This window comes from Dipteris shenzhenensis, chromosome 2 (assembly GCF_047967505.1).
Source record: "Dipteris shenzhenensis isolate YYH24624 ecotype China chromosome 2, Dip_SZ_1.0, whole genome shotgun sequence".
Taxonomy (NCBI): domain Eukaryota; kingdom Viridiplantae; phylum Streptophyta; class Polypodiopsida; order Gleicheniales; family Dipteridaceae; genus Dipteris; species Dipteris shenzhenensis.
The window spans coordinates 7758597-7771708 of record NC_141597.1 but is presented as its reverse complement, the minus strand read 5'-3'; the positions used below and the strand labels follow the sequence as shown (position 1 = coordinate 7771708).

At 43.6% G+C, this 13112-nt stretch overlaps 1 protein-coding gene across 2 annotated transcripts in view; it reads right to left on the bottom strand.

Annotated features, from left to right (window-relative positions):
* The window catches only part of LOC147904295 (ATP-dependent Clp protease ATP-binding subunit CLPT1, chloroplastic-like), a 50150-nt gene extending 44051 nt beyond the window's left edge, over positions 1–6099 (bottom strand). The window contains exons 1-3 of one of the 2 annotated variants that reach the window (XM_087385709.1): positions 5825–6099; positions 5641–5676; positions 5427–5536 (exon numbers count right to left, since the gene is read on the bottom strand). In XM_087385709.1, the coding sequence (XP_087241835.1) occupies positions 5427–5536; positions 5641–5676; positions 5825–6039 (361 nt within the window). In that variant the 5' untranslated portion in view covers positions 6040–6099. The remainder of the gene's footprint in view (positions 1–5426; positions 5537–5640; positions 5677–5824) is intronic. The other variant, XM_087385703.1, reaches the window with a different exon arrangement.
* Positions 6100–13112: the final 7013 nt, after the last annotated feature.

The following is a 13112-nucleotide window of genomic DNA, read 5'->3' as shown; positions in this document are numbered from 1 at the left end:
GTAGAAGGGAGATTCTCTATGAGGAATGTAGCACCCTGCAATGTAAAGTGGTGAGTGCATTCCTTTTACCATGATCCATATGAAGCGTTTGTGGATGTCATCTTTGGCTATGGAAATCATGTCTTGTATATGCTCCTTGTATATGCATGCTACCCCTCCTTGCCCTCGTAGGCCAACTTGCTTTTGCCAGATGGAGTGCACCACGTATCCATTAATTTTAGGAATTCTGCATATGTCCCTTTCCCAAGTCTCTGCGAGAAAAATAATGTCTGCATCATGCATAACTTCATTCAATCCAGCCCCTTTATGCCAAGGGAAACCTCTACAATTCCAAAACATGATCTTCAACTTCTTTTGGGTTCCATAGGCCGCGTGTTCCTAGAGGGCCTGTTCAGCTCCTTGCTCTTTTTTTTTGATTCGGGCCTCATACATACGTTATCGTAAGGGTTCGTTGAATAGTGTGGCGGATGCCTTAAGTTGAGTTAAGTTTGTAAATGCTCTGTCATTTACGAAAATATCCTCAGACCTATTTCAATTCTTGAGAGGGCTATACGCAACTGATAGTCATTTCAGTTCTTATTGGCAGAGAGTCCAGGATGGGAGCTCCATGGTTGACCAGGACTCAGGGATTGTGCCACCTACGGTACAGGCGGCGGGAGGTCAGTGGATGATTAGGAACGGCTTGCTGTTCCGGAATGAAAAGATTTGTGTGCCAGATGTTCTGGACCTTAAATCCAAGATTCTCTGGGAGTGTCATGATGCTCCTAGTGCTGGACATCCGGGTATACATAGGACTCTGTCTCTTGTGAAGCATACCTTTTATTGGCCTAAGATGCGTGCATTCATTGATAACTATGTAGTAGGTTGCCGAGTTTGTCAGGTTACTAGGGCAGAATGCCTTAGAAGCGCGGGTTTATTACAGCCATTACAGATTCCAGGTAATAAATGGGAAAGTATTTCCATGGATTTTATTACTGGTTTGCCTCGAACGCGCAAGAATCATGACTCCATTTGGGTCATAGTCGACCGTTTGACAAAAATGGCTAGGTTCTTACCTACTAGAACAACTATTTCAGCTGTTCAGTTGGCTCACGAGTTTGTGGACCACTTGTTTAAGCTGTATGGTTTGCCATCTGACATAGTCAGTGACAGGGACTCAAAGTTTACAAGTAATTTTTGGACACTTGTTTTTGAGAAGTTAGAAACTACTCTAAGTATGAGTTCCTCGGATCATGCACAATCCAATGGCAGTACAGAGAAGGTTAACCAGTTGCTTAAAGACATGCTTCGGGCATATGTATCTAAGAGACAGTCTTCATGGGAAGATTATCTACCTATGATAGAATTTGCTTACAACAGTGCAAAGCATTCTAGTACTGGTTACAGTCCTTTTATGCTTATGTACGGGTTTCAACCTAAGTCACCAGTTATGGTTGGGTTAAAAGGGATTCAAAATGATGCTGCTAAGAACTTCTTGCAAGACATGTAGGAAATGTTGCAGTTTGCCAAGGAGTCTATTAGAAGTGCCCAAGATCGGGACAGATTTTATGCTAATAGACATCGTTCACCTAGAGAGTTCTCTGAAGGAACGATGGTATATTTGCGAATTCCCAAGGAATCCAAGAGCCTAAGTACTGGTTTGGTTCCGAAATTATCCCCCAGATACTGTGGCCCATTCAAGGTCATTAAAAGAATTGGACCAGAGTTGCATATCGACTAGAATTGCCTCCTGATGTTAAAGTACATCCAGTCTTTCATGTCAGTAGACTGAAAGAACTTTTGGGTGCGGAAGATCAACTTGTTTCTTCTCACGAGATAATAGAAGTTACAGATTTGACTTTTATTCCTCACGAACCTGAGTGTATTCTTGAATTTCGTGACAGACAGATTCGTAATCGATCTATCACGGAATACAAAATCAAGTGGAAGGATCATGTTGAGGAGGATGCAACATGGGAGACATTACAAAACCTCCAGAGAACATTTCCGAGTTTTTTAGCGAACTCAGGAGTGAGTTCTTAGAGGAGGGGGAGTATGTCATGTGCACGGATTGGTATCTGACGTGTACTAGGTACACTAGACTAGCTCAGGTAGCCTGGGGAGGCTTAGAGCTAGGCAGGCTTGATTCTCAGGTTGAGTGACAAGGGTACGAACTATTTATAGGTCTTCGCTATTTTTGGCGCTCGGGGCCCGAGTCTGTAAAAGGGGCCCAGGGAGTTCAGTTCTCAGTGTGCAGTTGGGAGCAAGTTTCGTTCCCAGGTGCTAGGTCTGATCCTGGATTGAGTCACGGCACGCGCCTGCATCTTAGCGTAGCCCAAGGCCCAGTGGCAGATCCAGGGCTTCACAGCGCCACCTGGTGGTATGGGACACCAGGCTGGTTTGGATCTGATTGGGAGTTCGTGCCAGTAGCTCAGCTCGTGGCTCGGAGGGGACATCTCCTGATTCGAGATCACATCCTGTAGATGTCATGGTTGGGTGGTGAGCAGCCTGCTTAGTTCTCACGTGGTGTGTGTTTGTTTGCAGATCAGAGGTTTCAGGAGTGCATGGGACGTGTCATGGTCGCAGCGACACCCATGAGCCCAAGGGGGAGGCAAAAGCCCTGCCGGCTAGCTACTGAAGCACGGGGAGCTGCTGGAGCACAGTATGAGTCTACGCAAAGGGACAAGAGGCACCAAGCAGGGGGGAGAAAACTGCCATGAGGCTGCAGCAGGCAGCACAAAGGCAAAAGAGAGGGAGGCGGAAAAGGGTAAAAGGTGGGCTGCTGAAGCGAAGGAGGGGAGATGGGGAGCAGCAGCTGTGAGAAAAATGGAAGAGAAGTATTCAGTGTCTCATTGACACTAAGAGAGCATGCATCCTTTGAAGGATCATAGCTACAAGTCAAAAAAAAGGGTCATCGTCATTAGTGATTGTAGCATCTGAACTACCCACTGAAAAATCTAAAGTGCAAGACAGAAAGGCATAGTGCTCTTCCACAAAGTTGGCTGCAACATCTCCCCCATCATATAAATGAGGAGCTGATGCATCTGACACAACCATACCTGAATTCCTTTTCTTCTCTTTAGCTATGCGCTTCTTGCACTCACCAATATAATGACCTGGCCTCTTGCAGTAGTAGCATATGTCCTTTTTCTGCTTGTCTGCATCACCCTTAGCCTTATAAGAGAGCTGTCATGAATCAGCTTTATGCTGATGTGAGGACTGATTGGCATGTTGCTTTTGATGCTCTTTTCCCTTGGGCTTAAACTTGAAAAGCATGGCATGCTCGCCAGCCCGGGTTGCCATATTTCTTTGTGTCTGCTCCTTCTGCAACAAAAGTCCTACCAACTCATGAAAAGAGAAAGGATTGCTGCCCCCCTCAATGACAAATTCAGCGAGGTGTGAAAATCGAGATAGGACTCAAGAAGAAAATTCAAAGTGGTGGTAATCATCTCTAAATCCAGAATGACTTCATCAATATTCAGCAGTTGCTCCCTCAAATCCTGAAGCTTTGTGAGATGAGAATTCATGGAATCTCCCTCATCCATATGCGTATGAGAAAGCTCTCGCTTCATAAAGGAAACTCTGACATCATTTCTTGCTGCAAACATACTCTCTAGTATCTCCCAAGCTGCCTTTGATGTCTTGCATGACCGAATGTGAGGTATAATGAACCTCTTGACAGAGCGAGAAATCACTGATAGTGCTTGTGCATCCCTAGAATCCCATCTTTTCTGCTCTGCTGTGGGAGCTCCTAGAGCGGCAGCTCCAACTACTTGTGCTGCATTTTGACCTCTACCCCTGCCTCCAACTGTAGGAGTGACAGGTGTAGCCACTGTATCTAGTCTTGCTTCATCTCCATTGACATAATCCCAAAGATGTCTACCAACTAAGATATTGCGAACCATAAAACTCCACAAACAGTAGGTGCCATCCAACTTATCCTCCTATGTGAGGACTCCGAACACGTCATTGGGATTGTTCTGAGCCATTTTTGCCAAATAAACTCAGAAATACAGCAAACTAAACAAGTAAAATCCCTTCCTGAGATGCAAAATACACAAGTAAAATCTGCCAAAGAAAATTTGCCCACATTGACAAATATTGTCACAGCCTATCAAAGGCTCAACATGCACCACAATGCTCTGCTGAATGCCCAAAAATCTACAAATAGAATCTGCAAAAAGGGGCAAAATTCTGTAAATTGACTCGTACTGAGTCCAAAAATTCTTGCCGACTTCCAAAATGCTCTTTTACCTGCAAAATTGCAACCCAAATGCAAAAGCCCCAATTTCTTGCATACAAAAGAGAACAAATGGTATGAAAGCCCCAAATGTTGCACAATTTGCACTCTACCTGCAAAAGCCCTAATTTTCATAGCAAAATTGCAGTGTAATTGCAAAAGTCCCAAATTTCTTCAAGAACTGCAAACCAACTGCAATGTCTGCCCAAAAAGTGCACAAGAGCACTCCAAAAAATGCAATGTGCCTACAAATAGCTCAAAAGCCCCAATTTCTTTGCAAAGAGAAGAACCTGCAAAGGAAAAACTGCAAAGTAGTCCTGTAAGAAAAACTTGCACAAAGTACTTACGCCAACGAAAGGTATAGAGCTGTGCGTACCCTCTTTTGGTCGATTTCTAACAGACTTGTCCTAATCTAACGGAAGTGCCCACCATTGCTAGGAGTCATCCACCTCAGCACACCTAGCTCTAACTCATCTCTGGCCAATGTTGCCAAACTCAATATATATCTAGATAAAATCTAGGAACATGCAAAAACTCATCCTTTGGAAGCACAACAAATAATGTAGTTTCAATCTCATGACAGTCACTCGCAAGAATGAAGACCATACCCTCTATCATGCATAGCATTGACTAATTGTCTTGCCTAATCCTCATCTTCCCCGTTTATTACGATCACAAGCTCAACGCAAATGACTATGCAAGTATGGGTGCTCCACCTTCACAAAAGGTTCATCGCACCACCATTCAATATCAAACACAAGCATGGTCACACCACCGTCAACATATATACCTCCAAGCTATAAGGAGCAGCAGCGAAAATAAGTTCTATTCTTACCACGTGTGCCTCCTTCTAATAGCAACTGAAACGATAAGCTGCAAAACGCATTCTAACAGCCACATAATGGAGGCAGAAGATGGAACAAGAGTGCAAAAGTGTGTGTGGCACTACCTCCTAGTATTGTGGTAAAGCAAGGCAAAAGAGAAAGCAAACGACTTTATAAAGGCCTTAGGCTAATTAAAAGGCAATTTTGTAGGATAATCTCCATAAGTGGCAATTTGAAGCACACAACTTAGTTAATTTTCAAAAATATTACCGTGGAAATTCAAAAGAGAAGTTTCAATCCTCCACTATAATACCTCCTCTGAAACTCAGTGTTAACAAACTTACAATGGAACAAACTTAGGTGTAGCAACAGAAGAAACGTACCTTCAGTTAGCATGCCCATCAACAAAGCTTCCGTACCAGTGGTAGGATACTTCATCTTTCGTGCCTCTAACTCGGCCATGCTGAAGGTCTTGATTGCTCTGGCCGACCATCTGCCAAACATCTTTCAAGATAAATACCAGAAACAACTAATGGGAGGGTAATCAGTACCGAGACACGAAACTGTAGTTGCCACTCTAGAGGACCAAAATCTTACCTTGACCGATCGGGACTCGAAGCCCTTTCCGGATAACTGCACAGAATAAAATGTCAGTGAAAAAAGCAACGAAAATGGATCACGTCAGAACTCTCGTTTGCATATCTAAGATTGGAAAAAAGTTCCTTTGGTCTTTCCTGGGCCGCAGCGCCGGCCATTAGTGACGAGTGGGGTAGATATTTACACTGAAGGAAGCATCATACGAATAAGAGGTTCTGCTCTTCTCCGGTAAACTCGATAGAAAGAGGGGAAAGGAAGGATGGACCAAAGAGAACCAGAAGGAGAAAAGAAGCGAGACTGCAGACGAGAAGAAGAAGCGAAGGTAGAAGAGAAGGAGGGAGAAGTGTCGGAGGCTAAGGCCAAGGAGGCCACACCAGCAGACGAGGCCCTTATAGCCATTGCAGCTCAGCAAAAGATTTGACTTCTAAGACTTCATCTTAAGTAGTGCCTGGTTCTTCATCATCCCAATATTCCAACCTTTTTTCTTTCACCCGCTCCGTGGTTAAAATGTGAGCATGTCGTTGCGTGCGTGTGTGTGTGTTGGACCCTGTGCCCACCCATCCAAGTCGGGTGCCCCTCGATTGGACCACACGTGGGTGAGTATGGGGTGCGTGTGTAGTCTTGAGTTCATCAAGCCCCAAGAGCAACTCGGAATTCTATCTTGGTCACCCTGTATGAGGGCACTATTCGCACTTTCAATTTTAGTAGAAGAAAAAAGAGGATGGACGTCATCATGCCAGTGTTCGGATAGGGCGGCTTGAGATATTGATCGAGATATGCAGTAGATGATCATTCATTGATTTGCATCGACCACATCCAATACTGACCACTCCACACCCGAGAATGTTTTTTATTGGTTGGCAAATTCTTGGGCAAGGGAGTGGTGCCGAACAAGCTTCTCTACAGTCTAATATGTCTTGTGCCGAATCAACTTGCTACAAATCACTCCATGTCCCTTTTGCATAGATGGCTACCGGCCCGTCTAGGTCCACACAACTACCTAGGACCTATGCTCTCTTAGCAAGATGCAAACGAAGGCAACCACTAGTAGGGAGACAAAGTTGCCACTAGGTGGAAGAAGATACCCGAGTGGTTGCCCGAGTATAAAAACCCCTTGGGAAAGAAACCTACTAGTTGTCTGCATAGGCCACACATAGTGCACCTGAGGAATTAAAATTCCATTATGTGGCAAAAAAGAAGATGGATGTTAGAGTAAGGGGGAGGTGACAAAGAGGAAACTGGAGACCTAAGGCGGGAACCTCATGCATGTCTGTTCCACCTCCTGCTTCTGGTAATCTAAGGCTCGGAGTGAAGTGCTCTAAATGGGGAGATGCTGAGGGTGAAGACTTCGAGGAAGGTACAATGTTTGACAGAACAATGTAGTGAGAATGATGCGCTAGGTTCTGCTCTTAGAAATGATGCAAGGAGTGAGAACCCGAGACAGAAGGTCATTGCTCCGACGATGGTTCTCATCATGTTCCTTCTTATGCTAACAAGTTGGTTCAAAGATTGGAAGGAGGCTTCTCGGAGTTGGAAGATGATGTTGCAAGAAAGCTTCTTTGCGCTAAGGCAGATAGGCGAGCGCGTGAAGTGGCAAACAAGCCTTGGTTTGAAATAGGGAGGAAGCATGTTGTGGCTTGCAAACTATATATGGACAAATTGAACTTACTCGTCTGGTGAAAGGAGGATTATACCTTCTTTACACGGCATGTTCCATCTATGCAAGAATTGGAGGAGTTTGTTTCATATGAATGTGATGTTCCATCGTCGGGCTACTCTGCTAGATATCAAGGGAAAGGGTTCTTCCTTCTTAGATTCATGTTAAAAAACTAAGCTTATCAAAAGATCATTTGTGTATGCTGGCTCGGCAGTTCTTGTCATATCTTGGAGCCCTTTCATTAACAATGACGCAAGTCGACGATGATCTCATTTACCGATCTGCTGGGCTCTATTGCACTTAATCATGAAATGTTCATCAGGTGTTCAAGTCCTGCAGTCAGAGAACAAACTGTTGGGGAAGGATCAATTGAATTGTGAGTTGATGAGTTGTTAATTTAGGAGATTTAGAGAACCAAGGTAGTAATCTTATCCATGAGGTTCATGTTGACCAGTGATGATGAAGTGAAATATTTGTTGGGAATTGTGGGATACTATAAGAAATTCCTACAAGTAACTTGAGACGAGTGGCAGAGTCTAGTGGTGTGCTTGAAGACCAATGTGTGGGATACACAAAGTATTCAGATTTCTACTCGGATACTTTCTACCTTAGTCAATGGTTGACACACGGTCATAAAGAAGAGTATGTTGCAGCCACAGAGGGTTGCAAGGAGGCTAAATGGCTTGATCAACTAGTGGGAGATTTGGGGATTCATACAGGTGTACCGACATTGCATAGTGTAATGCCCTAAGCTATAGGCACTACAGAAAGAAGATGGCATGCATACTCACACACACACACAACACAGAGTATGAGGAAAAGAATGAAGACACAGTGTATCCGAATCCGTGAATATGCATAATGATCAAGAGACACTTGATCCCATGGATATACAACATATGTAGTTGCAACTATTATGACTAAAGGGTTGCGGCCACTTGCACCCCTTGGGATCTGCACTAACCCCGCAGGTTGTTAATGCCTTAACACATGGCACTCACGATGGACTGTGCAAATCCACTCTGGCAGCAGCTAAACCTGATAGAAGTCAAATTAGTGTGGTGCAAAAGGCATAACAATTATTTCGGGCTATGCTAAGGTAGAGAACCTATGCAAGTAGACATCCACTTAATCCATAGACCAGAGCTTGATCCATCCCCAAATAAGAAAGTACGTTCATTTTATATGAAGCCAAATAAGAAAGTACGTTCGTTTGATGATTGCATCAGAATCGACACTCTCTAGTAACCCCAATACCCCCACCACAACCAACAAAATGGCGGTTATACTCTCTTCTATTGTAGGCGTGGACCTTTTCATCTTCTTCTTCTTCTTCGCTCAGCGATGCATTTGTCGCTGACTCAAAGAAACACCACTGGTATCGCTCAATTTCGCACCATCAAAAACCCATGCACCTGCTCGTCGAGTGCGTCTCGCTAGCGCCACTCCCGAAGGCGCGTCTCTTACACATCCACCAGCCAAGAAAGTTGTTGGACACTATCGATACGAATGCGCCTACCTCCAGATCTATGTCAAAGCGCATTAAGGAAGTGGCTCAGATAGTTGGTCATGGCAAAGAGAATATGTTCAGTTTACTCAAGGTACAAAGTCCTGGCAAGTTAGCAGATTATCATCGTCGGGAGGTGGGGGTTTGAGCAAGTATCTGTGTTTTCTTGGAATATCCGCAGCTATTGCACCCCTGCTACACAACGTGGTTGTCCATCAATCATCCGTAAACATCACTCGGATGTTATTATGCTGCAAGAAGTCAAATATGGCAAAAGTGATCACTTCTTGTTCTCCCTCACTCGTGCAGGGTATAACGTCTTAGTTCATGGCAGGGGAGGTTCTGTTGTGGTTGTCAAAGCTTATTTGGGGGGTAAGGAGCTTTTCCACGGGGAGAATGGGTGGTTTATTGCAATCTTTGTGTTAGTAGAGAATGTGAAGATCAATGTTTTGAGTGTTTATGCCCCCAATAATTCTAGTGAGAGGTATGCTTGCTAGAATGCTTTAAATTAGAAGATGATTGTAGATAAATGGATATTAGCTAGTGATTGGAATTTCACCGAGGCAGGGGATGATAGGTCTTACTCGAAGGATGGGATCTATCTGGATGAAGCAGATATGTGGGATATAATTTGCCTCAATCATGGCTTAGTAGAATGTGTAGAGCTTATTCCACCTTTCTTGATCTTTTCTTTAATCTATCGCTAGTCTTTAGCTAGATGTGTGTTGTTCAGGTAGCCTTGAGGCTGTCCTCACAGCCCACACTCCTTCAATGTATGACATTGTTCACCCTACTCTCCAATCTGATTCTTTCCTCTAAGCCTTCATTCAACCCTCTTTTAGTTTTTAGTCTTTTAGCTAGTTGTGAGTTGATTAGGTAGCCTTGAGGCTATCCTCAAGACCCTCACTCCTTTAATGTACGACATTGTTCACCCTTGCTCTCCAACCAATCTGTATCTTTCCTTTAAGCCTTCATTCTCTTTTAGTCTCAAGTCGTTCCACCAAAGGGTCGGTGGTTCAGGTGCATAACCCCCATGCTGCCCATTCTCTTTTAGTCTCAAGTCGTGCCACCAAAGGGTTGGTGGTTCACGTGCATAACCCCCGTCTTGCCTATTTTTTAATCCTTCTCTTGAAGTTTGTCTTGCCTTGTCTTGTGGATCATGGTCTTCACAAACGTTGGCCCCCCCTCTTTTGTTTCTAGCCTTGTTAGCCCTTCATTCTACCCTCCCTCCTCCTTTTGTTATCACTCCCCTAGGGCCCTAGAGCTAACTCCCATCGTTGGTGCTTGATCTTCTTAATTCTTCTCTTATTCTCCAAGTGTTCATCTTGACCTCCCTCTTTTTCTACTCCCTGTGGGCTCTTAATTCCTTTCTCCTTACTCTCACCTATCCATCGCTCTTTCCCAATCCCTCTTCTCACTAGTCGCATCAAATAAGCATGCTTGTTTGACTTGAAAAAGGCATCCAAAACATGACCAATAGGTCTAGCCAAAGGAAAACCAGGGTAGCTTTCTCAAGGCCATTGGGATTTCTCTTTCAGTAGTGGTCAATCAATAGGTTTAACTCAATGTTTAGGAGCTTCAATATTAGCCTCTGGTCTTTCTCTTCCAATAGATCAAGATGTTGCGCTATTGATGCCTTCAAAGGGGATCAACATTTACCCAACAAAGCTAGAATGGAGGAAAATAAGTTTGTTGGTTGTTTGGAAATTTCCTTTCCACTTCATTAATAAAGTATTGTAATAAAACATTTTCCAACATAGCCTTCCAAGTCCATCATCTTTGTTTGATTCTACCTATTTGTAGCGTATCCCAAAGACCAAAACAATGGGCGGGGATTGAGTGAAGCACGGGGGGCCGGAGGGCTAGAGTAGAGCACAGTGTAGAGAGAGCCTCAAGCGAAGCCAAGGGCATGATGCAATGAGGAGTAGGCTGCGAGAGGATAAGGCCAATAGGGGGGAGGGTTGGGATGGAAGGATTAGGTGCAACAAGACGCAGGAGAGGATCAAGCAAAGCAAGGAGGGAGAATGACATGGAGAGAAGAGAGAGAGGAGTCGAGGCAAACTGTGGATGAGAGAGAGAGAGAGAGAGAGAGAGAGAGAGAGAGAGGTGTTTATTAACACCTAAGGAAGGACAAAGAATGAGACTGAATAGCATGGGAGTACACCCCTATTGGGGGAACTAGAGGTGTATATCATATCTCTAACTCTAGCGAAACAAAAAAATCATTGGTAGCTTGAGCTCCTCATGGGCACGATGGATAAAAGAAGAGGAGCAAAGCTACTACACATCTTTCATGAAAGGGAAGATGGTGGAGGCTCAGTATAGACTATGACACTCTCCACATTCTCTATAGATCTTTCATAGCTTCTATTTTCGTTCATGAAGAAAAGATGGTGGAGCCTCACAATACTGTAATGTCATCCATACACACACATACATAGGTACATGGTGGAGGATCACTATACTACGACGTCCTCCACACATGCATAGGTATAATAAATCACTAGCTAAAAGATCTCCTAGGAGATGGAGAGTGCACATATGAAAATGTAGCAATTGACTTCAAAATGGACAATGAATCCATCATACACCTAGCCCTAATTGAGGAGGTGAGGCGAGAAACCTCCTAGAGGACTCTCATAGAAACTAGGGCCTCAACCTCATTCTATATGGCACATAAACATAGTATACCCAATCAAAATGCATCCTTAAAATGCATAAACACATGCATTAAGTGCGATACTTGCATTTGTTGATTGGAATAACCCTACATTGAGTGATGTGATGACTGCAGTGCACATGCGATGACATTTGGCAAAGCCACATGAGATCCATGTGGCGCCCATCCTCTTCACCCATGATGGTTGTATGTGGGGGATTACCATATCTTGTGGCCCCCCTTAAAAATCTACAACCCAGGTTGATGACTTAGCATATAAATGACCTACCCTCTAGAACCTAAGGTCTACCTACCATCCTGTTTTTGCATAAAGAACTTACCTAGATGGCATCAAGATTTGGTTTCTTAATGAATCCTTGATTGGAAATGTCTAATTCATTGCTCTCTAGTTGAAGAGGAACCAACTAGTGATCTTTGACCATCTATAGCTGGGCTTGATCCTCTTCCACATCTCAACCATATGAATATGCAAGGGGTGAGGCATCATTAGTCGGGCAACCAGACTCATGCTCTATCTATACACTCAAATAGCATGACTCATGAACTTCTTGGTGGATAAAATTGGATTGACTAAATAGAATGTAGTACCATAGTAATAACATCTAGAGGTGGATTGTTAGTTTGAGTGGATAGTAATAACTTTAATAGAAGAATGAACTACTCTAGTTCTGATACCACTAGTAGCTGATTTGCTTTATGAATCTAGATCAAGTTTAGATCTTGGCTACACAACTGTCTTACAAGTACATTCATATGAGGATGAACTAATGCCTCAAAGATTCATCATAGTAGAGGAGGATGGCCAAGTGCCTCAAAGCTATTGTGAAGCTCCCACACTTGCTAATAGCTAATCTACCTTATCAATTTGAATTTGATTGAGAGCTAAGGCTTACATGTCTCATCAGTAGGATGTGGTCAAGTGCCTCAAACGTGTGAGACTCCCCCCAATTTTCTTGATGAATCTATCTCAAGGCATCAAGGGAGATTTGGACTCAAAAGACCTCTCACATCAGGCCTTAAGAAATATTTGCTAACTATAAATATTGGGAAACTATCTAATAGGAAGGTCTGAGCATTAAAAAAATGGAGAATTCCATATTGGCCTCTCATTGGTGGAGAGATCTCCAGTGATCCCCACTCTCTTCCACTAGCTGCCTTCTTGTCCCCACCACCACCTAGGGTAATTACTCACGTGGCAGGTATCGAGTTGCCTTTTGGTGGCCCCCCTTACTCTGGCGGGCCTTAAAGCTTGTGTAACTTTTATCCCTTCCAAAAAAAAAAACTTTTCTAGAAGTCTCCTCACAAACCCAAACACCTCCCAAACTCTTAACCTCTTCCTCTATGTTTAAGATAGTAAAGAGCACTCACCTTCTCCTCTCAATTTTCTTTATGTCACAATCTAAAGGACCAAAATAATGTTTGGATTGCTCAGAGTTTAAGTCTGATATCTTGGGTTACAATGCAACCTTTTGCAATGGTTCCACACAAGGTTTTAAGAAAGGATAGGTCAAATAAAGAGAAGCATTAGAAGGGTTGCATTGCTGGTTTTTAAAGACAAAAATGGGACTCAAGCTAAGGTTTCACCACATGAACATGGCTCAAGACATGGACTTAAATCTTGCAAATCA